The sequence below is a fragment of the Labeo rohita genome, chromosome 5, assembly GCF_022985175.1.
Source record: "Labeo rohita strain BAU-BD-2019 chromosome 5, IGBB_LRoh.1.0, whole genome shotgun sequence".
Classification (NCBI taxonomy): domain Eukaryota; kingdom Metazoa; phylum Chordata; class Actinopteri; order Cypriniformes; family Cyprinidae; genus Labeo; species Labeo rohita.
The window spans coordinates 24,365,575-24,393,035 of NC_066873.1; the positions used below are offsets into that span (position 1 = coordinate 24,365,575).

A 27,461-nucleotide genomic window follows, 5' to 3' on the forward strand; every position below is an offset into this window, starting at 1 on the left:
GCATTACATAATCACGTTGGAAAGGTCACACAAAGTTAGTTTCTTTTCAACAGAAGAAAGAAAAACATGAACATCTTGGTTGACATGGGGGGTGAGTAAATTATTGGGAAATCTTCAATCTGGAAGTGAATCTGGATTTCTTCAGTTTGGAATTACAGTGGATGGTGTGTTTTATTCAAATGTAGTAGAGTAAAAAAGGCTATCCTATGGAATGTAGTAACGTAATATGCTTTTGTCAGTACCAATCAAAAACTTACCTGTACTAAATAAGAAACCCCACAGGAAATAGATGCTCAAGCCTAGGTTAGGCGACATAGACCCACTTGTCTCACAGCCTGAATGTGTCTGAAAGTGATTGCTTCAGTCTCGCTGGGGATTAAGCTGTAGATGTCTCAAATGTGTTGAGTGGGTTGAAAGAGCCTGAAACTACCTTCTGTGTCAAACTCTATGAGCCATAATGGACAAACAATATGTGGGAAAACCAGCTGTAACAGTGTTTCTGTAATAAATGCTTCAAAATTCTGACATTTAACAGATTCTTCTTGGTTGTGCTCGTGGCCACATTGAAAATATTTTTGTGTTTTTGATACGATATTGAGAGGTGTAATTTTCTTTTCTTTTTATTTCTTTCTTTTATACTTTTTTAACTTACATTTCCTTCTCTCTGATGATTTTTAAAGGAGTAGTTCACTTCCAGAATAAAAATTTACAGATAATGTACTCACCCCATTGTCATCCAAGAAGTTCATGTCTTTCTTTCTTCAGTTGTGAAGAAATTATATTTTTTGAGGAAAACATTTCAGTTAATTATCTTCATATAGTGGACATCTATGGTGCCCAAGTTTGAACGTCCAAAATGCAGTTTAAATGCCGCTTTAAAGGTCTCTAAATGATCCCAGCCAAGGAAAAATGGTCTTATCTCACGAAATGATCAGTCATTTTCTAAAAAAAAAATTAATTTATATACTTTGTAACCACAAATGCTTGTCTTGCTCTAGCTCTGCAATACGCATGCACGTCTTCACGCATTACGTAATTACATTGGAAAGGGTCATTCCAACAATCGGTCATTTTCTTAAAAAAATCGTCTTGTTATCATCTTGTCTATCTCTCATCTTTAACTCCTATCTCACTTTAACTTAACCTAAGATCAACTTAAAAATCTTCCTACCCTTTTGTAAAGGGTGTAAACACTGCAGCGATGTAGGACAATTTTAAAGGAGAAAATAATATGGGAGTTTTTCGACATACCCTAACTCTGTTGACCCGGATTACACAGAGTATGCAGGCGCAGAGCAGAGCTAGACAAGATGAGCATTTGAGGTTAAAAAGTATATACATTTTTTTATTTTTTTTTTTTTTTGAAAATAACCAATCGTTTTACTAGATAAGATGACAGGACACTTTCCACAGTAAATGGGGATTTAACTTTCACATCATTCTCTCTTTGTCTCTCTCTCTTTGTTTTGTTTTCATTTTCTCTCTCTCTCCCTCTCTCCCTCTCTCTCTCTCTGATTTTAGCTTAACATCCATATACACTGTTTACGCAATTAGCTGGTGCAGGCATGGAACATAGCAATTTATTTAACTAGGAAACAAAAGCTTTCAGATGGTCATGGTTGTGAGGCCCTGCTGTTTTTAAATGGATTGAGTAAGGCATGAAAAGAACTAAAGCACAGATTTTATACATTTATGGGAAATGCAAAAGAGGTTTGAGAGGGTCTACAAAAGCATGTTTTGTCATGTTAATGCCAGGAGTTTATCTATTTGGGAAGACATAAGGTAATCAGTCTCTGTCTCTGTCTCTTTCATGCTTTTTTGTCTTTATCAAATGATTTCTGAAGAATAAAGTCAATACTCATTAGCACGCCCTGAGATAAAACATTATAGCCTGCTTCGTAATACCAGATAAACACACACAGGGAGACACACACACCGTCAATGAATTCTAATTATACACTTAGTACCTTTACAAGTACACATTACCCTCCTTATCTAAAACGAAATGAAATTGCCTAGCGAACCATATTCATTATTAATATTGAAATTCCTGCTTGGCAAATGGTACCATTCAGCATTTATTTTCTGAGCAATATTCCTGTGGGATTTTTAATGGCCTGTTTCTGTCTGTTTGCTTTCAGTGTTAGATGTCTATCCAGATGTATGTCATTGTGAGGGTCGGAAGGTGAACTGTAATGGCAAAAACCTCCTCCATGTACCTGTTGTATCCTCTAATGTAACTGCACTGTAAGTATAACAAAGAGCGAGAGACCTTCACCTCCGCTACATAAAAGCAAGACTCTGACTGTCAGGGTTGCTGGTTTTATTGGGGTTTTGGGTACGGGTCAGTCTAGCAGACTAACCAGTGGAAAGCACTAGCACCTTAAGCTGATTTCAGCTTTTTTTTTCTTTTTCAATCAGGGACTGACATGGAAATCATTATATTTGTTTTCCAAATGTAATAACTGTTATTTTCCTCCCACGCTGCCCTCAGAGAGCTGAACAGCAACAGGATCGAATCTCTCTCTCGTGATCTGTTCATCCGCTACAGACACCTGGAGAGACTGTGAGTGACACTTCATCCTTTCTTCTCATCTTCTCCTCCACTAATCCCTCTCTCCGTTATCTCTTTTAAGCTTTTTAAATGTCTGAGTCTCATTGCCTTGAGCTAAAGTCATGATTTATAAATGATGATTAGCAACAGCTTTGCAATGATTAGTTTTTCCTTTTCTCTAAAATATCAAACAGACAGCTTTCAGAATATGTGTGCTTAATTAAGGGTTCAAAACAACACTCCAGCTAAGAAATTGACCAGTTGGGCTGTAACAGAAATCATCTGTGCTCTAACAACATTTGCCTTAGTAAATCTACATCAGAATTTGATGGCAGAATATAGCGGCTTTAAATTCATCATATTAACCACCCAACCAAAACAAATATATTAGGAATGAAATCACAATGCTTATAGTTTGCATATTAAGCTGCACATGTAAACATCTAAATAGTCCTAATGTAGCAGTAATAGGGGGGGAAAATGCAAATATAGTTTCATGGCCATTGTTAGATGTCGAAATAAAATAGTTTTAGACCCTTCCCATGTACATGACTATGTTTGTTTTTGTCAGTGCTTCATGCATAGACATAATAGCTAATCTGACTCATTTTTCCCTTGCATCCTTTCTTTCTGCTGACAAAAAATAAAAAAATAAAAAAAAATCTCACCCCCATGTCTTCCTTATTTGTCACTAAGTGCAGTGGAGGTTTTAAAGCTCAGCGTCCTTTGTAGAGTTCAGACAGGATGACATTTTTATTGTCCATCAAAGTTCAACAGTGTAGCACTCAGTATAGCCAGACAACATTTATTCTTAGACAGATGAAGAAAGAGAGAGCAAGACATCCCATTAATTTATCATAATAAATGACAGACATTGCTTAGAAAACTCCATGATAAAGATGATCATCATAGGTTCATGCTTTGATGTCAATAAACAATAACAAAAAGTCTTTTTAAAAGGTTTAAATGATTTCACATCAACAACAAATTAATAGCAGACTGTATGTTTTGCTTTTGATTTGCATGCCACCCCTAGTAAGAAAAATTAAAGATTTAAAATGCATTTAGTTTATATTAAGTACAGTTCAAGTCCATTAACATATTTACTGACATATCACTCAAGACTTACTAATATAAAATTAAACTTTATTTGGAGTACTACTTGTGTACAATGCACATTTGTGGGTGACTGGAACCAGACTATTGATGAGGATTGTATGATCTTTAAATAATATTGGTCTCAAAATATTTAAAGTGTACCTAAAGTATGCTTGCAACAGTTGCACTTTAGCACAATCAAATATACTTCAGTATCTTTATACTGCACACTTAAAGTGCAGTAATTACAAATTTAGTTGTTCCAATTTAGCAGACTTTAAATATACCAGTTTACTATACTAAAAGTACAATTTCAGGGTGTTTTTGTTAAGTACATATAAATATGTAAATGTATTTGTAGTATACTTAGCATGAAATAAATGTATTGTAAATATTTATTAAATATATTTATTTTTCACTAGGTAGTTCTGTCAGTTCACGATTTTTATCTAATGACATATATGCTATTTCAAGGGAAGTTTGTGTTTCCAGTGAAGGATTTGTAGATGTTTACTACCATTCAAAAGTTTGAGGTTGGACAGATTTTTTTTAATGTTTTTGAAAGCTTCGTATGCTCACTAAGGTCCCTAGTGAATAATAAATATACTAAAGTGTATTAAAAATACATTTATTCTGTCCTAAGTATACTACAAATACATTTACATATTTAATACTTAATAAAAATACCTTGCAATTTTACTTTTAGCGTACTAAACTGGTATAGTTATAGTATAGGTTTGCCAAATTGGAACAACTAATTTTGTACTTAATGCACTTTAATTGTGTGGAAGTTGTGCTGAAGTCCAACTAAGGATATACTGAGGTATATCTGTGCTAAAGTCGAACTTTTACAAGTATACTTTACGTAGATTTTAAATATATTGCATTTAGAGACCGATGATATTCAAATATCATACAATTCTCATCAATAGTTAAATTTAAATATATTTTAGGCTTAATATTAAGAAATGTGCATTGTGCACAAGTAGCACTCCAAATAAATTTAATTATAGTTTTTATATCAGAAAGTCTCAAGAGATATGTCAGTAAATATGTAAATAGATTTGAACTATACTTAGTATAAAATAAATATATTTTAAATATATTACTTTTTTACTAGGGGTATTCATTTATTTGCTCAAAAACAGTAATGTGAAAAATTATTACAATTTAAAATAACTGTTTTCTATTTAAATATATTTATTTGTACTTTCAGCAGTAAATTTCTTCAAATCTTTCTAATATGCTAGTTTGGTGCTAGTGCTCAAGATTAATTTATGTATTTATTTTTAAAGTTTTTGATCAAAAGAAAAACATTTATTTGAAATAGAAATCTTTTGTGACATTATAAATATCTTTAGAGACACTTATAATCAATGTAATACATTCTTGCTGAATAAAAGTATTTATTTCTTTTAATAAAAGAAAAGAACTGTTCTAACACCAAATGGGTTTACTGGCAATAAAGACTGTCTGACTTAAATTTTAAACCATTTATTATTTGATTACTTAGCAGTTAAACAAATAAATGAAATATTGACTGAAGCAGAAATAATTTTATGTTAAAAACCCTGGAGTGCAAAAACAATGATGAAACTAGCACCCTATTAAATTGGTTACCAGGCACAGGGCAACCAATTATACATTATGCAAAAATTTTATACAAAAATATTTGACCGCAGGATGCTGCGATTGACTATTCATTTCTTTAGGGGTAAAACTTTTTAATGAGGCGAAAAATACAGCATGCACCTTGAGCTACAACTCAAACTGCTGTGAATATTCTCTCTGTCTCCACAGACATTTGGAAAGTAACAGTATAGAAATAATCTCCAAGAGGGCGTTTTCAGGACTGATCTCTTTGCGTAAACTGTGAGTAATGTGTAAATGAACGGACTGACTGTGTGTGTGACTGCGCGCATTTATATCCCTGACACATCACGAATAATGACATTGATCCTTCCCTGAGCTCCTGTTTAAATCATCACGTAACTGTACATCAATGACTATCTGTCTACGCAATTACGAGCGTCCCATCTGTTTCTTTCTATCAGTCAGTCTGAGGCTTTCATCATCCACCCATTCATCCATGTAAAAGAAAAAGAAGGGGAAGAAGGACGTAACAATGAGAATGGTGGATTAGGCTTGATTCAGGCAGAACAGATCCATGATCAAAGAATGAATTTTAATGCATCCTAATGCTGTTGTGTGTTTATCCTTCCATGTATACCTGGGCTCTTACTTACAGAGGTCTGCTTCAATATATGCATAACTAATCAACATTATACTTACATTAATCAGACATCTAGAAGGAGGAAAGAGAGAGAGAAAGAAAGGAAGAACAGCAGTGATGGTCATACAGCAGATGGTCTTTGTAATAACTCTTAACAGAACCCATTTAAACATCAGACCTCTGTTAACGTGGCCTTCTCTTTCTCTTTGTCTCATTCCATCTCTCTCTTGTTTTTTTGCAGTTTTTTGAGTCAGAATAGAATTGTGTCTCTGAAAGCAGGAATATTTAGTGACCTCAGCAGTCTGGAGTGGCTGTAAGTAGAAAAACACAGACACGTACACACTCACATAGTGGATAAAATTAGATGTTAAGTGTGATTCGGGCCAGGAATTGCAATTTCTCTCTTGATTTTTTTTTTGGTCTGTTTCTTAGGCGCTTTCCCTTTCTTGCATTCTTTTTTCTTTTTCAATCAGACATAATTGATGGATTGTGTTCATTCTCTGTGAGAGTGAAATGCAGAATCATTTAAATGTATCTCAGCCCTGTCAGCACTCAGATTAGGATGAGTCTGACCTGTTCTCATTACAAAACAATGAGCTTCAACATGCCCTTCTCAAAAGACTGATGCTTATTTTCAAATGGTTCTCAGGTTCAGTTTCTTGATTATATTGTCATTTTGTGGTAAGGATATTTATTATTTGATGTTTGTCTGTCTGTGTGTAGGATTCTGGATGAAAACAAAATATCATCTCTGCGTCAGAAGTCTTTTGAAGGCCTGAAATCGTTATTTTTCCTGTAAGAGTGACCTTATAATTTATCTTGACAGATAAAAGTGATAGATGAAATATGGTATGTGCAAAGCTATTGTGCATATGCTGTTTTTTAAAAGAGCAGCATAAATAGAAAAGTGAATGCCTGGTTTTCATTTTTTTGTAAAGTAATTTCTCTGTTGGCTGTATTGTATCACTCAACAGTGAGAATGTATATCTATGTATTTTGCAGGTCTTTGTTAAACAACTCTGTTGAACAGTTTCCTAAAACTTCGATTTGCCTTGAGATGCCCCGTCTCAACTGGCTGTAAGTTATAAACAAGATACTTAAAGGAGCAGTTCACTTCCAGAACAAAAATTTACAGATAATGTACTCACCTGCTTGTCATCCAAGATGTTCATGTCTTTCTTCAGTCATAAAGAAATTGTTTGTTTTTTTTTTTTGAGGAAAACCTTTTCAGGATTCCTCTCCATATAATGGACTTCTATGGTGCCCCGGGTTTGAACTTCCAAAATGCAGTTTAAATGCAGATTCAAAAAGCTGTAAACAATCCCAGCCGAGGTCTTATCTTGTGAAAAAAAAAAAAAAAAAATTCTATACTTTTTAACCTCAAACGCTCAAACTATCTCATTTTCTCCTCCAACTTTAAAATTGCCCTACATTGCTGTTTTTTTTTTCTTTTTTTTTCTTTTTGTAAAGGGCGTTTAACTTTCTTTGCATGTTCACTTTGTAAACAGTGGGTTGGTACTTCTGCAGCAATGTAGGACGATTTTGAAGTTGGAGGAGAAAATGAGATAGGAGTTTTTCAACAAACCAGAAAAAACAAGAGTTTACGCAGACCTAGACAAGACAAGCGTTTGAGGTTAAAAAATATATAATTTGTCTTTTTTTTTTTTTTTTTTTTTTTTTTTTTAGAAAATAATCTTTCCGCTAGATAAGATCCTTATTCCTTTTAAGCTGCACTTAAAACTGCATTTTGGAAGTTCAAACTCAGGGGCACCATAGAAGTCCATTAAATGGAGAGGAATCCTGAAATGTTTTCCTCAAAAAACATAATTTCTTTATGACTGAAGAAAGAAAGACATGAACATCTTGGATGACAAAAGGGTGAGTACATAATCTGTAAATTTTTGTTCTAGAAATGAATTTTAATTGTTGTACATATTCAGAAGGTAGATCTGTGAAGTATTTGGACACATGCTGAACTGAAAATATCAAACCTAATGGCATGCAGAAAGTTATACTGTTTACAAAAATGTATGTACTGTTACTGTTAGGGATAGTTCTCCTAAAAATGAAAATTCTGTCATAAATTACTCACCCTCATGTCGTTCTAAACCTGTAAGATCTTTGTTTATCTTTGAAATACAAATTAAGATGTTTTCGATGAAAGCCGAGAGCTTTATGACCGTGCGTAGACGACAACACAACTGACACATTCAAGGCCCAGAAAGGCAGCAAGGAAGGTAATTACATTGCTGTCTATGCAGGGTCAAAAAGCTCTCAGAATTCATCAAAAATATCTTAATTTGTATTACAAGGATGAACGAAGGTCTTATGGGTTTGGAACGACATGAAGGTAAGTTATTAATAACAGAATTTTCATTTTTGGGTGAACCGTCCCTTTAATGCTCAGGCATCTAGGTGAACTTGAGAGGAACTGACTTTATACATCCATTAAAACATCCAGTTAGTTAAGAATAACATCAAAATGGCAGGAAAATTGAAGCAAGTTCTGAGAAATGGTTTGGTATCATTTGTTTGTGGACACGCTGCCTGCATTAGCAGAAGGTTTGAAAGACATCCCTAAATGTTACTCTTATCACTGGTTCCTCTGATGTTAGGAATAATAGTATATAATAGTTTTTCAGGCTTTTCCAACTTTGTTGGTGGTAAAATGTGGGCAATAAGTGGGTCAGTTAATTTTGGAAGTACAAGCTACTTTTGCAGCTTTGTTTCAGTAAATATAAACAGAGTACGTTTTGTGTTCTGAGAGTTACTCTATTTTCGTATTCTAATTGAATGAAAATTTGATTACTTTTTTCCAAAGCAAATCTTTATATTTAAAAAAGAATAATGTATTTACATCATCTACTCTACACGCTCCGGTGATCAGCTGAAGGTGTTTGTTTCTGCAGGGAAATGGAGGGGAATAGAATTTCATCTCTCTGGGCGTCAAGTTTTAAGAACTGCTCCTCTCTTACTGTTCTGTGAGTATCCACAATCCACACATACACGGTAAATGTAAACCGCAGTGAGTGTTATGGGATCCAGGGTATTTATATTATAGACTGTTTATTTGTCACAGCCGAGTGTGGGAGAAGGGGACAGAAGTGGGACTACAGCTCCTTCTGAGTCTCTCAGCTCGGCTGGAAACACTTACAAATAAACGCAGATTTAGGTTGAGCTGAATAATTTAAGACCTGAGTAGATTAAAGACATCGAAAGTGAATAAATTACAATAATTTCTCATGTTTCAGATGTACATGTTGATATGCATCACAGATATCTGGTGCAGTGGTGTAAGGCCTTTGATTTGATCTGTCAGTGACATTTGAAGGACAGTCTGTCCTGAGGGACAAAGCCTGCAGCATCACGACAGCTCCTCTCCCACTCTTCCCATGTATTTTGGTGTTTCTTCAACTACAGGCACTTTTATGTCCTAGAAGTTGTTTTTAATTAATACTAACTGATTTTAATATTTCATCATTTATTTTTGCTTTTTTTTTTATTCCTTTTAATTATGTATTTGGCTGTTTTACCCCAAACACAACTTTTTTTAAACTATGAAAATCTATGAAATAATAATAATAACAAATTAAAACAAAGCAATACCTGTGTGCAAACAGAATATGACTTGTGTGTCCAGTCAAGATTATGCAAAAAGTGTGAAAATGCTACTTAACTGTGTTTCCCGAAATAACTTCGATGGAGTGTCTATTTACACTAAGTGCAAATAGCCCGCCTTGTTGGCAGAGGCTATTTACACTAACTTCGCCCACCAACGTGTGTTTGGGCTAGACAAGATTACAAAAGACGGCTGTCAAACGACAGCTTCAGCGGACATTTACACATGCTTTTTTGACACAATCGAACCGAGTTCGAATCCACCTTTTGGTGAACTCGTTCTTTTCCCATCACATTGGGAAATAATTGAGAATAATTGAGAATAGTTGAAAATAAAGTATTGGGTAGGGTTAGGGTAGGTGTAGGGAGGGCTTTATTGTCCCAATAAGGCAGGATCCATCATAAAAAATTATAATTTACAGATTTTACACTCACTACATTATTATTGCATACTGTTTTATAATGTACTACAATACTGAGGTGCAGATATTTGCTACTATTTGCAATAAGTAGTATAAATAGCAGAAAATACTGTTATTTTTAAATGGTGTAAACAGCATCTATCACCATTTACATTTAGTGGAAATAGCCACTAGCATTCAACTTCACTGCCACAACTTAATGTCCAACCAAAATGCTATTATGTAAATTAAATTGATGCAGGGTTGCCAGGTTTTTCACAATGAAACCTACCCACACAATGAAACTGCCACTCAAAACTAGCCCAAAACTAGCATTTTGAGGGGGGGTTCTGAGGGGTAAAATACATGTTTTTTGGTGCAGTTCCTCTGGTAAAATTAAATATCACATTATTGGGGTCGCTTTAACTCGCGGACATGAAAAACAACCAGCGGCAACAGTGTTAAAATAGCCCAATTCCGCAGGAAAACCGCAGACTTGGCAACACTGCTTTGATGCATGTATGCTGGACTTATAGCAGACACATAAACTACTGAGTGTTTGCCACAGGCCCAAAAGTGCTTATACAACATTTCACTGAAGTGTAATTTAATATTCCAGCATCTAAGAGGCTGAATTCTCTCTTCTACTCATATGGTATGTTAGTGAATCTTACATTGACTGAAGTGACAGTGTGTTTGTTGTGTTATCTGATCCAGTTCAGTCACTCTGTCTTTCAATTTAAAGCTATTTCAGTTATCACGACAGGCCACATTTCTTCAAATATGTAAATATTTCTTGTCTTTTGATACGTCCGGTGCTTTTCAGACTTAATCTGGGACTGTCAGTGTGTCCTTGTGTACTCAAGCATTATGGAAAATGTTTGCGATAGTTCCTGGAAGCGTGAACCAGATGGATAGTTCTTAAGTGTGATCTTCAGACTCTCTTAAGACCCAGGGATAGAGGCAGAGCTGATTTACATATAGATGTATATGACTTCATTCTGCAGCACTGAAGGCCTTGGCGAATCGTGCCATTATACATATGTCTTTTTCTGGTTTAGAGCACTGAGGAGAAACCGCATCAGCACCATTGAGGAGGGAACATTCGCAGACATGCACAGATTGATAGACCTGTGAGTATACGCACAACTAAATGGGGGCATTCGTTTTAACTGAGTTCCTAGATTACATTTTTTGTCATCATTTTTTCAATTCATTGCTTATAAAACTGTGTGCACTGGAGAGAAAGAAAGAGATTGTATTTATGAGCCTTTTAAAGGTTCACCTTCAAATGAAAATTCTGTCTCTCGTTCTTATTTACTCACCCTCATGTCGTTCCAAACCCGTGTTTTTTTCTTTCTTTCTTCCTTCCCTGGAACACAAAAAAGGGAGGAAAAATGTTTACATGGCTGTCTCTCATTCAACAAAAGCATATAGAAATGAAAAGCAGAAAATGGAAGAAGTTTGTATATATTCACAGCTAAGCTCGAGGCCAAGAGCTAGAGTCAATACGTAAAGTTTTGCTCTTTGTTCAAGACTTAAAATATTGTGCACAAGTTTCATCTGTGAAGCATGTTTTCCCAGGTCATGTGTTTTTGTTAAAGGGGACATCGGTTGCCACAAGTTGGTATGATTATTTAGAGTCTTCATGAAATGTCTGCAACATACTGTACATACTTTGTTCACAGCGAGCCATTTCAGTGCATATCTCTTTAAATGATAATGAGCTGCTGCCCCCACTTACCCCACCCCTCTCTTAAGCATTTTTGTGTATTCGGTGGCGCATTACCATCAAAAACAAAACGAATCCACTACGTCCTCAGTGGCTCTGATGTCAGGAGACTCTTATGTTCACTTTTACATCCAACTACAAAACACCTGCATTACTTTTGAGACTTTGTTGAGGGTGTAAACATGCTAGTATATGACAGTCAGTCAGTGGTCGTGGGTGGGGCCTGAGCAATATGACATCATCCTGCGCAGAAAATCAAAACGGCTTGATAATTGTGACTGTTTAGGTTTAGGAGTAAATGTATTTTGCATCCAATGTCCCCTTTAAATAGTAAAAAAGCAATAAAGTCATAGAGGTTTCAAAACACATTTGGGTGAACCATCATTTTTAACAAATCACTGCTGAGAGAAAAGGACTAAAAGAGAAACACCTGCTTAAACAATCTCAGTCTGATAAGCACAACTGTTGGACCAGAGCTTCTATTTGAAGATCTTCTTTTTGGTTTTCTTTATTTCATGAATGATTAAGTTGAAAAATGAGCTGCTAAATTTGCTTTGACTTGATTTACAGAGACGTGTCTATGAACCAGATTAAAGACCTGCCTCCATCTCTGTTCCAGAATCTCCAGAACCTCAAACAGCTGTGAGAGACACATTCTGCACTTTATTATTTATGTCGCAAATTGTGTTGTTTAGAAATCCTTGTTCCAAGCTTAAAAGTTAAACCATATTTTTATTGAGATCCCTCAGTGGTGCAATATTTCAGTGTTATTCATTTTCTATTTGTCCTGATTTGCCCAGTGATTCATTGATTGGCTGAAAGCCTCTTCAGACGAAGTGACAGGCCTTATGAATCACAGACCCAAAGTGTGGACTTTACCAATAACTATTTCACTATTTGTGTGCCTCTGTGTGTTTGTTTCAGAAATATTTCCAACAATCCCCTGGCACATATATACGACAATCAATTTGACAGTTTGGTGAATCTGCAGTCACTGTGAGTAAGCAAAACATTGGTTAAGTTATTATATTGATGTTGAGCATTAGGGGAGATTTATTCATGGGTGCAGGATGTACACAGAAATCTACATCATATTTACATGAGCTTCATGTCTTCATGTCTCGGCCTGTGATCAAACTCAGACTGTTAATCAGAGAATAATTAAATATCTAAAGTCACAGTGAATGAGCTCTTTATACACACTCTGATTAGGCAGTTAATTATGGCTACAAACATATTATTTCAATCTTATATGACGGGTTTCATTGTGTCTGTTTTAATAAAGCTGGTTTAACAAGCTTTCAGATTCTGTCACTGATCACTGCATTTTGCACACAGTATCTCGGAGTGAAGCAGCTTAGTGTTGTCTTCACACTTCTGCTGTTTGAGCTCTGTAGACCTGCACCACGTGATTTACAGAAGTAGGACATATTCCTGGATCGACATCTTATGTTGTTACTAGAAAATTCACTTCTTTCAGCCAATTATAGCCCTACTCGGAAGGCATGTTTAGTGCTCAGTGGATCAGGGGACTCCTAAAAATCCTGAGGTGAATTACAAATAGAACCAAATTAAACAATTGTTGACATAAGGTAAGATTAGAGAGCTTTAATATAAATGAGATCTCTTCTGAAACTGAGGATCTCAGCAGAGAGTAGCACGACATTTAGTCTCGCATAGCGAGACCTTCAGACTGAACCTTGGCGGCTTTGAATAGCCAAGGACCGCCCAGGAGGCCATATGACTGACAGGTAAAGCAACCAATCACATTTTGTTTTGTGGTGCGTAACGTTTAGGGGTGTGGAAATGTCCCCACAATAACAGACCGGTATGCAAAACTCTTTAAAAAAGTGCTGCAAATTTTACATATTTCACATACTTTTGAAAATCCAGTGTGTAGTTGGTCCTGATTAGCGCTCATTGCCACAGCTGTAAACAAGACAGCTTTCTTCTCCAATGAGGTGGTTTGGCATCAAGGTTTTTGTTTTTTTGTTAATGAACACAAAATCCAGTGTATTTCAACCAATCTGATGACGATTTTAAAACTCCTGAAATGTTTCTAATTTTGTGTGCCATTTGCATCAGACGTTGAGCCAACAGTCTGTGCGCGTAAAATCAGAGGCTGAGACTACAAGTTGTCATTTGCTTTTTATTTATTCTCATTACTTACTAGGATAAACAACTGAGATATTTACGATTTTCTTAGAGTAATAGAAACTTAATCTGTGCCTGAACTAGAATCCTAAATGTCAGTTTTTGGTTGATAGTAATGCTGTCTGAGGTTGAATTTTGAGATACAGATCCAGGAAACCCATGTAAGGCTTTTATTTCTATGCTGCAGTTCTCTTCTCACAAGTCCATTCACTATTTCGATCCCCAGTGAGTTCTGCTGACTATGGTCAGAAATTAACAATTACCAGGCTTTATAAAAAAAAAAGCAACAGAAAGCAACTGGAAAATGCCCCTGAATTCCTCAGTGTTTTAGTATTTGATGGTATATTCTATACTGATGTTGTACTATATTTAATTTGAATGAATATGCATTCTATTTTAGGCCTGTCAAGTTCAGTACACTACTAGTCAAAGGTTTTTGAAGAGTAAGATTTCTAATGTTTTTTAAAGTCTCTTCTGCTCACCAAGCCTGCATTTATTTGTTCCGAAGTACAGCAAAAACAGAAAAATAATAAAAATATTGAAACAGTTTTACTGTTGAAAATAACTATTTTCTATTTGAAGATATTTTATAAAATGATATAAAATGTAATTTATTTCAAAGCTGAATTTTTAGCATCATTACTCCAGTCACATGATCCTTCAGAAGTCATTCTGATATTCTGATTTGCTGCTCAAAAAACATTTGTTATTATTATCATGTTGAAAACAGATGAGTAGATTTTTTTCAGGTTTTTTTGATGAATAGAAAAAGAAAGAAGAACAGCATTTATCTTTAATAGAAATCTTTTGTAACATTATAAATGTCTTTATCATCACTTTAGATCAGTCCAAAACATCCTTGCTGAATAAAAGTATTAATTTCTATAATTTCTTCCATAATGTTGTAAAACTATTTCATTTAAGATAAATGCTGATCTTTGGATCTTTCTATTTGTCAAAGAATCCTGAAAAAATGTACTCAACTGTTTTAAATATTGATAAAAATAATAAATGTTTCTTGAACATCAAATCAGCATATTAGAATGATTTCTGAAGAATCATGTGACATTGAAGACTGGGGTAATGATGCTGAAAATGTAGCTTTGATCACAGGAATGAATTACATTTTAAAATATATTCAAATATAAAGCAGTTATTTTAAATAGTAAAATATTTCACAATAGTATTGCTTTGCTGTATTTTGGATCAAATAAATGCAGGCTTGGTGAGCAAAAGAGAATTCTTAAAAAAAGACATTAAAAATCTTACCGTTCAAAAACTTTTGACTGGTAGTGTATGTGTTTTAAATATTTGATGTAAATGAAAGTTTTATATGGTTAGAAAAAAATACCCTCACAGAGATAGAACTGCTGCCGAAAAAGAAGAATTGCCCCTGGTAGAAAAAAAAGACTATACTCATTTCAGAATTAAAAAAAAATATTTCTGGTTGATTGTGTGTTATTAACAACCAAAGAGACATTTGGGCATATATAAAAGCTAATTATCTTGACTGTAGGAAAATCCTAGAATCACAGTGAATGTTTTGGAGTCCACAAATGTAGATAAGCTGTTTAGTGAGAATCATGTTCAGAACTGCAGTATTTACCAGCCTTTGTGTTTGTTCATGTATCTGCATTCATTGATATTTTTCTGGGCATTATGCCAGTAATTATTCAGCTGGCTTTCCTGGCTTACAGTTCTCCGTTTTATTTGCTTTGAAAACGTACTTTTATTCTGGATAAAAAAAAAAACACCTGATGAAGGTAAAATGTGCATCTGTCTATTCTGTGTGCAGGAGTATGGAAGAGGTAGAGATCCCCAACATCAGCATCAGGATGTTCCGACCCCTAACTAACCTCACTCACATGTAAGCATACTGAAATATCCAATGAGATTTATATAATCTTTTGTTCTGTATTTTCGTATTTTTATTTTTATATGTTGTTGCACTTGTGTGCCCTCTATAGAGAGTTATCAGTATGCTCCAGACTTTCACATTTGCGCTCAAATTCCTTGTACTCCATAGTCTCTCATGAGTCAAAACAAACACAACAAAAACCTCCATTAAGCCAGTAAGTCACATAGCACGCCCTCTGAGCGAGATACAGAGAGAGGTTGTTACTGTTGAATGTAAGCTGGCCCAAGAGCTGTCAGTCGGAGAGTGAATGACTACTGCATTTGAAAAGTCTAACTCTCTGGTAAATAAAGCTCAACTTGAACTCCTGATTTTTTTACAGGTGACAAGATTACAGCACCTCTCTCCGCTCTATCTTTAACTTTTTTTTTCCATCAAATTTAATATCTCCAGAACAGATGCGTTCCCCTCCGGGAAAATGAAAATGAAATAAAAAAAAGTAGAAGAGTGTAGGTCTTCAGAGAGATTTTTAAATGGAATGCCATCATTTCTTTATGAGGAATCAGTCCCCTCCACACCAGCGCCGAACAAAGGAGGCACCGTGTGCCTAGGAGAGATGCTGCACTGAAGTCTTTAGAGCGCTGAACCTTATGCTGAACCTGTCCACACTTTGATGTGGAGATGAGGTTTTCGGAGTCGTTACTTTACAGATATGAGCCGCGCTAGAAATTCACTTTTGATCTGAGACAGGCCCACTCTAGCAGACTGTGACAGTAATAGAAGGTTAGCTCTGCATTTTACAAACCTGTTGATGAGTTTGATGAGGCGTAAATGTGAACAGAACTGTTTGCATGTGCTGTAGTGAATGCACGTTTTAAAGAATTGTATGGCTGAATATAAAGTAAATGATGTCTTTTACTGAAATAGGTAGTAGAAAACCCATGAAAGACTTACATTATTTAAATAATCCACATCGTTTTATACATATTTTGGACTGTGGGGGGCGCCATCATTTCGATGACGTGAAATGGCTGTAAGCTACTGGCACTATCTGTTGCTATTTTTACCACAACACAGCTCGGAAAATAAAATACTGATGCGGTGTGACATTGTGCGACTGTTGATTGTAATTTTCAGTCAAAGGGCAATAAGAGAAGCTATGTAAGTCTTCACTGCTTTCCTAGCGATAAGAAGAAGAGAAAAGAATGGGAAGATGATTGTGGAGGAATAAAACTTCTTAAAGACCCGCGTCTTTGTTCTCTCCACTTTAGCCCTGATGCCTTTGAGGCTTTTATTAGACCACAGCTACTGAAAGAGCTTACAAACGGCAGAGACAAGAAACGCTAGATGCCGTCCTGGCAGGATTTAAACATGCCGACGCTTGTCATGATGCCGCAGCTACTGAAAAAGTTTCTCAGTGTTAATTTCACTCGATATCCGGGGTCATTTAGACTCCTTGGGCCTCATTCATGAAACTTGAGTAAATATATGAGTAAATTCTGAGTAATTCGCGCGTAAAACAGACCTTCCCGAAAACTCTCCTCCGGATTCACAAATGCTTCATAAACGTCCGATTTGATAGTTAATCATGTGTATGTTAATGAATTCCAATCAATCGTAAATAGTGCACTCGTGCACTCTGATTCCAATTTAGCATAATCCCCGCCTATTAATTACAGCTACGCAAATTGCGTGTCCAGGAACGCAGTGGAATATTCTGGTCTACTTTCTCAGGTTTGGCTCCAGTATACTGCATAAATGCAAAAAAGGCTAATAGGCCATATGCCTAACAATAAAAATTCAATAATGTGTGTCTACCAAAGAGTTTTTAGCCAGCTGAAAATATGTAAGGTACTCTTCTTAAAACGACCAGCTGGTGGAGTTTGAGAACGTTTGTTGACACAGCGTTTTTCCAGCTGAGACGCTTTAAGTTGCTTTAAGTTGATTTGGAATATCCATGGTGGCAACATATTACTAGTATCTCATTTTTAAGAATTTTACTAAATATAAAAAAGCAGTAACCAGTAATATTGACTTCTCCATTGTTGTAGGCAGTCGTTGTACAAGTAGGAAAGTAAGCGTGACAGTGGAGAGCGCACTGTTTTATAGTTATGAACTCGGCTATAAAAAAAAAAAATTCAAAAAGAGGTCAAGGGCAAATGAACTTGTAATTATAATGCAGTGCATCAAAATTCAGTTTGCCACAAGAACACAGAACGTTTTACACACCGTTTCCTTGTGGTAAGGTGCAGGTGTACATTTCTTTCGTACCATCTAACGTTTTGAAAATGCGAACATTTTCATTAATTCGAAAGTTTACATCAGAACAAGAACAAAAAAAAGTGTTTCATGAATGAGGCTCCTTGTAAGGAAAAATAAATGGTACAGCATTTGGTTTAAGCCTTATATCCATCACCACCTGTAAGCTCTTTCAGTAGCTGCGGTCATCGTATCAGTATTTTATTTTTCGAGTTTTGCAGTAAAAATAGCAACAGGTAGCGGCAGAAGCTCACGGAGTGCAACCGTTTGACTTCATAATGGTACCTCCATCATTGGAAATATGAATGAATCGATGTGGACAGAAGTGGACTGAAGTCATACAGGTTTGGAAAGACATGTGACATGAGTAAATGATGAAAGAATTTCCTTTTTCAAATGAAAAATTCCATTATGTGATTTTTGATGAAATGTGCAATTGTGTGTAAAACAACTTTGCTTTTCTGTTCTCTTTTTTTATCATTAATGTGTTGGATCATTTCAGTTATTTTAAGCGTTTTGAATTCTGTGGATATTCTCCAAACGTGCGAAGCTGCAAACCAAACACAGACGGAATCTCATCTTTTGAGAATCTGCTGGCAAACATCATTCTGCGCGTGTTTGTCTGGGTCGTCGCCTTCATCATTTGCTTCGGAAACATCTTCGTCATCTGTCTGCGGTCCTGTATTGCTTCAGAGAATCAACATCACACCATGGCCATCAAATCCCTTTGTTGTGAGTCCACAGTACATCAAAACTAACATGTAGCTCCCACTCAAGCACAGTGAAGCACAAATGATCAATCAGTCCAAATCAATTTCATGCATTAGAAAGTGAGATAAAAACTTTTGGACTCAAAGCAGTTGTCTGACTACATCAGATAAAGAGTGACATTTATACACTTCCACAATAGAATCAACTAAAACACCTAAAGTCAGCATGAAACAGCATTCACAGCCCATTTTAAATCTGTAATACTTCAAATCAGAGAATAGATGTAGACCAAGTTTTATCCATCAGGAATTGAATGGAACATGAAAGACTTTCTAGACCAGAATGAGGCTATTAATATAAATTTTTTATAAAAATTCTCAAATGCTCACCAGGGTTGCATTCATTTGATTAAAAATACAGTCAAAACAGTAATATTGTGAAATATCATTACATTTTAATAGTATTATATATTAATAATATTGTATACTCAAATTTCATTTATTCCTAAACCTGAATTTTCAGCAGCCATTGTCAGTGATCCTTCAGAAATCATTGTAATATGCTAATTTGCTGTTTAAGAAACATTTATTTACATTATTAAATGATTTTATTAATATTGAAAACAGTTGTGCTGCCTTTTTAGGATGAATAGAAGTTTGTCCCTTAAACAATTTAAAGGGATAGTTCACCCAAAAATGAAAATTCTGTCATTAATTTTTCACCCTCATGCCGTTCCAAAACTGTAAGACCTTCGTTCATTTTCAGAACACAAATTAAGATATTTTTGATGAAATCCGAGAGCTTTCTGACCCTGCATAGACAGCAACGCAACTACCACATTCAAGGCCCAGAAAGGTAGTAAGGACATCAGTAAAATAGTCCATGTGACATCAGTGGTTCAACCATAATGTTATAAAGCTACGAAAAAAAAAATTGTGGCCAAAGCAAACAAAAATAATGACTTAATTGAACAACTCTTCTTCCCCACGTCACCATCTGCCGCCATTATTGAGAGCACCATTCTTGAGAGCACCATTCTTGAGTACACTCGATAATGGCGGCAGATGGTGACTTGGGGAAGAAGAATTGTTGAATAAAGTTGTTATTTTTGTTTTCTTTGCACACAAAAATATTCTTGTCTGGGTCTGGGAACACTTCAGTTGCAGGGTCAGAAAGCTCTCGGATTTCATCAAAAATAATTGAATTTGTGTTCCGAAGATGAACGAAGGTCTTACGGGTTTGGAACGACCCTTGGTTCTTAATACTGTGTTGTTACCTGAATGATCTACAGCTGTGTGTTTTGTTTTTGTTTAGTGATATTTGTTCTTGAGTCCCTTGTTTGTCCTAAACAGTTAAACTTTCTGCTGTTTTTCAGAAAAATCCTTCAGTTCCCACAAATTCTTTGGTTTTTCAGCATTTTTGTGTATTTGAACCCTTTCCAACAATGACTGTATGACTTTGAGATCCATCTTTTCACACTGAGGACAACTGAGGAACTCGTATGCAACTATTACAGAAGGTTCAAACGCTAACTGATGCTCCAGAAGGAAAAACTATGCATTAAGAGCCAGGGTTGTAAACTTTTGAACAGAATAAAGATGTGTACATTTTTCTTATTTTGCCTAAATATTGTATTTTTTCATTTAGTACTGCCCTTCAGTAGCTACAGAAAAACTTGCATCTTTCCCAGAAGACAAAATAAGTCAAATTTACCCTGATCTTCAAATTCAAGAAGTCATATGAGTCCCTCAGTTGTGCTCAGCATGAAAATATGGATCTTCAAATCATACAGTCATTGTTGGAAAGGGTTCAAAAAAATGCTGAAAAACCAAAGAATTTGTGGGACCTGAAGGATTTTTCTGAAGAACATCAAGCACTTGAACTGTTCAGGACAAACAAGGGACTCATGAACTATCACTAAACAAAAACAAAAAAACCCCCAGCTCATTCAGGTAACAACACAGTATTAAGAATCAAGCATATGTAAACTTTTGAACAGGGTCATTTTTATAAATTGAACTATATGTAAACATCTTTTATGTGAAATATCTTATTCAGGTCAGTAATAAATAAAAAAATAACATGCATTTTGTATGATCCCTCTTATTTTGGTAAACATAATTAACAATTAGCAGATTCTGCAAGGTGTATGTAAACTTTTGACCTCAGCTGTATTTTGGCATAACATTGATTAATCAGGTCAGGTATGTGTATTACCATTTACAATGGTAATACACATACCTGACCTGATTAAATCAATTATTTAATCTTGCATTGACATAATCATCTATCTATGTAAAGTGAATCAAAATTAATGAAAAGCTGTTTGTTTGCTTTTTGAAATGGCAGCCTGTGAATGCAGGGTCTAATTTTGGAAGTTCACAGGCGTCAGACAAACAGGCTTAAAGGGTCGTAGTTCCCTCTAATTGCAACATTTACACACACACGTGCCATTATACACACTCTGCTAATTATACACATCAACACATTGCTCTGAAACTCACTAAATTATACATCTATGCAGTATCACAAGCTTTTAATAAACATCAAAACACACACACTCTTTCCCGCCCACTGGGCAGATAAATAATTACAACAGTCGGTATCTTTAGACACACACAAAGAGAGCTTGCTGACTTGTGTACGACCTCACTGACACATGACGCACACTGCAACACAACGACTCATACCTGGACACGCATACACATTTTCATTCAACAACAGAAATGGAAAGTTTTATTAGAAAAGGTTGGATCGGCTTGCGATATCTAGAGCTGTTCAGCTGGGGATCAGAGTCTGAGGACTAATCTGTGTCTCAGTGATGGAGAAAGATAGCAGACAGGGGGCTGAAAAGAGATGGATGGATGAACAGATGGCTGGATAGGTGAAGTTTTTTTTAACTCACATAGAGTTGAAAGGACACGTCGCTCTCTTAAATTATCAAAACCTGCCACCCCCTCAGATGAGAGACATGCAGAGAGAGGTAAGAGTTTGCGGTGTGTTTCTCCAAGCTCTGGAGTTTCCCCACTGAGTGACATTGGCTGGAATGTGTTTAGTAGTGGTGGTGGAAGTGGGAGGGGGGTCTAGCTGTCTCTGTAGGCCTTACTTATTCAGTTAGGACTAGAATAACACCATATTCATGCTTACTTGCAAAAACCCATTCACAGAAATATCTCATCTCGGAGGCCCTGAATTTGATGAATGAAAACCGAAGTGGAGAGAGACATCTGTGACGGAAAGAAAATGATTTGGAGGGAGTGCAGTGAATGAAAGTGTGTGGGTGATTTGGTGCTTCTTAATTATTAGCTGAATCAACTGCTCTGCAGGTTTTTGGGACACACAAATAGAGTGAACTGCAAAAAATAAATAAATAAATAATACACAAACTGGCCTGACTACACACCCTGGAAGTAAATATAGCAGGATGCAATAGAACATGACTGATTATGAATACTGAAAAATACCTAAAAAATTGTAATAGTCTTAGTTAAAAGGGATAGTTCACCCAAAAACGTAGGGACACAAATTAGGATATTTCTGATGAAATCCGAGAGCTTTCTGACCCTGCATAGACAGCAATGCAACTACCATGCTCAAGGTCCAGAAAGGAGGTATAGACATTGTTAAAATGTGTGACATTAGTAGTTCAACCGAAATTGTATAAAGCTATGAGAATACCTTTCTCTTCCATGTCAATGCAAATGCACGGTGGAGACTGACACGGAGAAGAACTGTTGAATAAAGTTGTTATTTTTGTTTTCTTTGTGCACAAAGCGTATTCTTGTAGTTTCATAAAAATACGACTGAAGTCACATGGACTATTTTAATTACCTTTCTGGGGCTTGAACTACCTGATCTCATGACAAAAACATACTTGTGGGAATTTTTCACAAGACACGAAATACATACCAATAAATACATATCACTGAATTTTCCAACAGAAATGAACACTAGAGGTGGTAAAACAGTGAGCACTTGTAATCGTTTTAACTCGTTGTAATCGAGTTATGAGCTCCATATGTTTTGCTTTCTGGATGTAGCAAGCTTGCTTGGTAGCTCACCCGGCACAGAATTGGACTTTGGCTGCGGAATCCATGGGTATGAATCTTGTGAAAAACATGACTCGCGATGAAAGAGCTGAAAGATGAGAGATCGAAAAACAAGCTAAAATGGCATGCTTGGGATTGAGCTTTTATGTCACATTTGCTTTTGTTCATACTGTCTGGTAAGTTTAGGGGTAGTGCAGATGGTACGTTATTTTAAAACGAGTTATAGCACCACTCAATGGACATTTCAAGTCAGAACTGTGGTGACGCGTACAAAACCAATATCACATAAAACATACAAACAACAAATACTCTTTTAGCACCACTTAGTGGACATTTCACATCTAATACGTCACAAAACTCACATGGCAGTACGTATTTTGCGTTTTGCGTAAAATTTCCCACAGGTACGTTTTCGTCATGAGATCAGGTTGGACTTGACTGGTTGCTGTCTATGCAGGGTCAGAAAGCTCTCAGATTTCATTAAAAATATCTGAATTTGTGTTCCGAAGATGAATGAAAGTCTTGCAGGTTTGGAATGAGATGAGGGTGAGTAATTACTGACAGAATTATCATTTTTGGGTGAACTATCTCTTTAACAATAACACCTAAATGCATGTGCCGGATGGATGCATGGACAGGTTAATGGAAAGAGGATGAATGAATAGATAAATTGATGAACAGATGTTAAACCATATATTAAGATGGATTTGTTTATCTCTAATAGGTGCAGACTGTCTCATGGGTGTGTATCTGCTTTTCATCGGTGCCTTTGACATTAAGTACTGCGGCGAGTACAACCGTCACGCTCAGATATGGATGGAGAGCCTGTCCTGCCAGTTGATAGGCTCTCTGGCTATGTTGTCCACTGAGGTATCCGTCATGATGTTGACCTACATGACACTAGAGAAGTACCTGTGCATCGTCTTCCCATTCCAACATTACCGTGCCGGACGAAAACAGACCTTGTGCTCACTGACCTTCATCTGGTTGCTAGGATTTATCATTGCCGTTATTCCCTTCTGGGATAAACAGACATTTGGGAATTTCTATGGGCGGAACGGAGTGTGTTTCCCTCTTCACTCAGACCAGACAGAGAAACCTGGTGCCAGATGCTATTCTACAGCCATTTTTCTCGGTGAGAGCGGAGAGCAGTGGAGTGTGTAAATTTTGAACTGTGTATGTTTGCGACCTGAATAAGCCAGTGTGTGAATTTGTGTCATTCCCTGGAGGTGACTTAGGTTTGTATTGGGCTTTTCCAGGGTTATCTAACAATTTTACTGCATTTCCCCATTGATTCAACCATGCTCTTTTTTAATAAACTTAACTCAGAAAGAGATTCTCCTTGGTTGCAACTGCACTGAAAAAAAAGGTCTGCAGTCACTATTTTTCTCGTTTTTTTTAACAAAAGTGTCTAAACATCCTGAAGATGTGATTAAGCACTTTTGTGTAAAATATTACGACTTGTTTTCAGAGAACACATAATGAATTAAGTTGAAAAAGTATTTTTAATTTCCCCATAGTCATTTAAGAAAACTTGATTCAAAATGTGTTTAAAACCTAATAAAACAAGTCTGTTTTCTTAAAATAAATGTTCAAATGTATATAAAAAATAATATAGTTATTACTGGGGTTCAAGCACTTTTTGGCATTTAAGCACATACGAAAAAAAGACATTACATATTATTTAGCAAGCCTGTAACCACCTAAATCAATGATTTATAAAAGCATTTTTCGCAAATAAAATTTTGCTATAGAAATATGTTTTTTAATGTTTATGACTGTTATAGTGCCAGCTGTGGTCTGATCTCCATAAAACTTTGCATGGTTGTCAAATGTGCTCCCAGGTTTTCGTTTAGGCTTTATAGGCTTTTGGGTATATTTGGACAGGTGCCGTTATAGCTTCCCAAAGGGCAGATTTCAATATAAATATTTTTTAATTATTGACCTAGAAAGTCCAGAGAATTGTACTACAGTGTTTTTTTCCAGATTGAATGAAAACCTAAGACCAGTTCGCAAAAGTATTTTTTTTTTTGAAAAACCACATAATATACAATTGTTTACACCCTTAAAAATGCGATATCTCCCCCCAGTAACCGATTTCTTTCAAATTTCTCACAGACCTTTACAGCCGTGAGTCAAACAGGCCTACAGAGTTTTATTCCGAGTTTTCGGTTCAACCTCCGTTATGCTTGTCTAATAGGTGCTTATCAGCGTATGGAGGCCATGCTTTTTTGGATACGCAAATGTCCTTATAGCCACTTGTGGCACTTTGGACTAAGACTGTGCATACCAGTTTTCATGTCGATAGGCATATGACCTCAGATTTGGCTCTTACATATGCATTGTGAGTTTGGCAAAGATATCTGTTCAAAAGTTATAGCCGTTAAGTAAAGGCAGCCCTGCCACTTTCTGACACATTTTGGCATCCATTTGCGGCAGAGATTCGCACTCTCCAGAGAATCTTCTTGCACTGGTTTGGTTCCGATCAGGTGAAAAACCTAGGACTAGTTTGCAAAAGTAGGTTTTTCAAAAAATACAAAACACCCGAAAATTCTGGTGACGGACAAATCCGAGGAATGGTTTTGTCCAGCATGAGCCATAAGACGCTTGAGCCTGCGACAAATGGTTTAAGAGTTCTGAGCCATTTTGTTCTTTTGATCACTGTAGCACCCCCGTAAGGCCGACTGGGACGAGCCTTGGTGATGTTGTAGACCGGGGTGCACAAACTCGGTCCTGGAGGGCCAGTGTCCTGAAAAGTTTAGCTCCAACTTACCTCAACTTCAACACACCTGTGGGGAAGTTTCTAGTATGCCTAGTAAGAACTTGGTTAGCTGGTTCAGGTGTGTTTAATTGGGGTTGGAGCTAAACTCTGCAGGACACTGGCCCTCCAAGACCGAGTTTGGGCACCCCTGGTCTACAACATCACCAAGGCTTGTTTGGGCACCCCTGTTATAGACAGTGTGAGTAGGGGAGCGTAGGGCACAACCTAACACTTTATGAATTTCTCAGTTTGTGAAAATCCACGTGGGGTTCAGAGTATAATTTTTATTCCACATTAATTTCACACTTGTCTAGTACAAATATGTCACTTTGTTTCATAATTACAGTGTATACATTTTACATTATTTACCTCAAAAGAAAGGAAGGGAAATGTGACAACATGCCCTGTAGGTGGGGTACATTGTAACATGTGAGGAGCACGTTATAACATGACCATATGACAGCTTAAAATGTTATCTGATTGAATGAAAAAAATATAAAATATTTTATCAATAAAATAAAATTATTAACTTTTTCAAATTAAATAATGGCGTGTTTTAAGAATTAAAAATAATCTAATTTTTGAGTTTCACAATGAACACATCGCAACCATGCATGGGACGGCCCTGATCGCAACACACATACAGTATAGTTCAAAACAATGTGTGCAAATGGACGAAACGCATTCAGACATTCAAAAAAAACACTCCCCTCCCTCCAAACACAGCTCTCATAGAACACGAGACACATAAACAAGCCAAAATTCTTTACATTTTTTGAAATAATAATTTCTGAACATTAAACAGTGATTGTCAGTCTTTATTCACCTGTTTCTTGTGTTTTGTTATTAAAATCCATAAAAGCAATTTCCGAACTACGTGCTTGAACCCCTAAAAAAGGCTTCCAAAGCTCAAAAACCCAAAGAAAAAAGAAAAAAATTCCAACAATATATGTGGCTAATGTATAAAAAGACTAAATTGGTAAAATACCTCATAAACTTTAATAGTCAAATTAACATTTGTTGAATAGCTTATTTAGTTGAACACATTTCACTTGATTTTACTAAAGATGTATGTGTTTCTCTGGCAGGTCTGAATCTGCTGGCTTTCGTGATGATTGTATTCTCCTACTCCAGTATGTTTTACTCCGTCCAGAAGACGGCGAAGACAGCGCGTCAAACAGTATTTGATCGAGAAGTCACTATTGCAAAGCGATTTTTCTTCATTGTGTTCACTGATGCCATGTGCTGGATCCCCATCTTCCTCTTGAAGATACTATCACTACTAAGAGTACAGATCGCAGGTAAGCGAACACGTGTGATCACATATTACAAGCTAATATGTGTGAAAGAACACGCCGACAGGATATAAATGTGTCACTTAACTCACTTAATAATTGCCGTGACTGCAGTTTGGCTGCACATTAGCTAATGATCTTAATGAGGCGACTCATTAATATTATACCATGGTGAAATGAAACCCATGTATCACTGCTTTCTCTCAACCTGCGTTCTAGTTAATAAACTACAGTTCCCCTGGTTTGTTCTTGTGGATGTTTGATGGATAGAGGAGGATTTACAGAGCTTTACATTCAGATCTGGCCTCCACTGCAGTAAATATTGATTTTGTTTTTTGCTTTGTGGACAAATTTACACAACTATAAATAAAAATAAACTGCAGCTCAAGGACTGACAATTAAACACACATAAATCCACGAAAATTACATATCAAACACTGTCAGAAAAACATTTTCAGAACACAAATTAAGCTTTTTTAGATTTTTTCTCTTGTGAATGTGCATCAAAGACTGTCACAGAAAAGAAGAAACTAAAGTCTTTTTTTGCACACACAAAGTATTCTTGTACCTTCATGACATTACAGTTGAACCACATGGACTATTTTAATGTGCCTTGCACAGTTGTTTCTGAGAGTAAAGGTACTAGGTAATACTAGTGTATCTTTTAAAGAGGGGCTGATACAGGTTAGCATATGCTGTGTGGTACAGATAAATCATTTCAGATTATTTTAGGAGAATCAA

At 36.1% G+C, this 27,461-nt stretch overlaps 1 protein-coding gene across 1 annotated transcript in view; it reads left to right on the top strand.

The window, feature by feature from the left end:
* The window catches only part of rxfp2l (relaxin family peptide receptor 2, like), a 44,258-nt gene that overhangs the window by 15,375 nt on the left and 1,422 nt on the right, over nt 1-27,461 (top strand). Inside the window, exons 4-17 of the mRNA XM_051109504.1 lie at nt 2,142-2,247; nt 2,495-2,566; nt 5,453-5,524; nt 6,127-6,198; nt 6,609-6,680; nt 6,888-6,962; nt 8,795-8,866; nt 10,966-11,037; nt 12,207-12,278; nt 12,561-12,632; nt 15,586-15,657; nt 18,407-18,636; nt 23,389-23,799; nt 26,514-26,726. Of these exons, the coding sequence (XP_050965461.1) occupies nt 2,142-2,247; nt 2,495-2,566; nt 5,453-5,524; nt 6,127-6,198; nt 6,609-6,680; nt 6,888-6,962; nt 8,795-8,866; nt 10,966-11,037; nt 12,207-12,278; nt 12,561-12,632; nt 15,586-15,657; nt 18,407-18,636; nt 23,389-23,799; nt 26,514-26,726 (1,683 nt within the window). The remainder of the gene's footprint in view (nt 1-2,141; nt 2,248-2,494; nt 2,567-5,452; nt 5,525-6,126; nt 6,199-6,608; nt 6,681-6,887; nt 6,963-8,794; nt 8,867-10,965; nt 11,038-12,206; nt 12,279-12,560; nt 12,633-15,585; nt 15,658-18,406; nt 18,637-23,388; nt 23,800-26,513; nt 26,727-27,461) is intronic.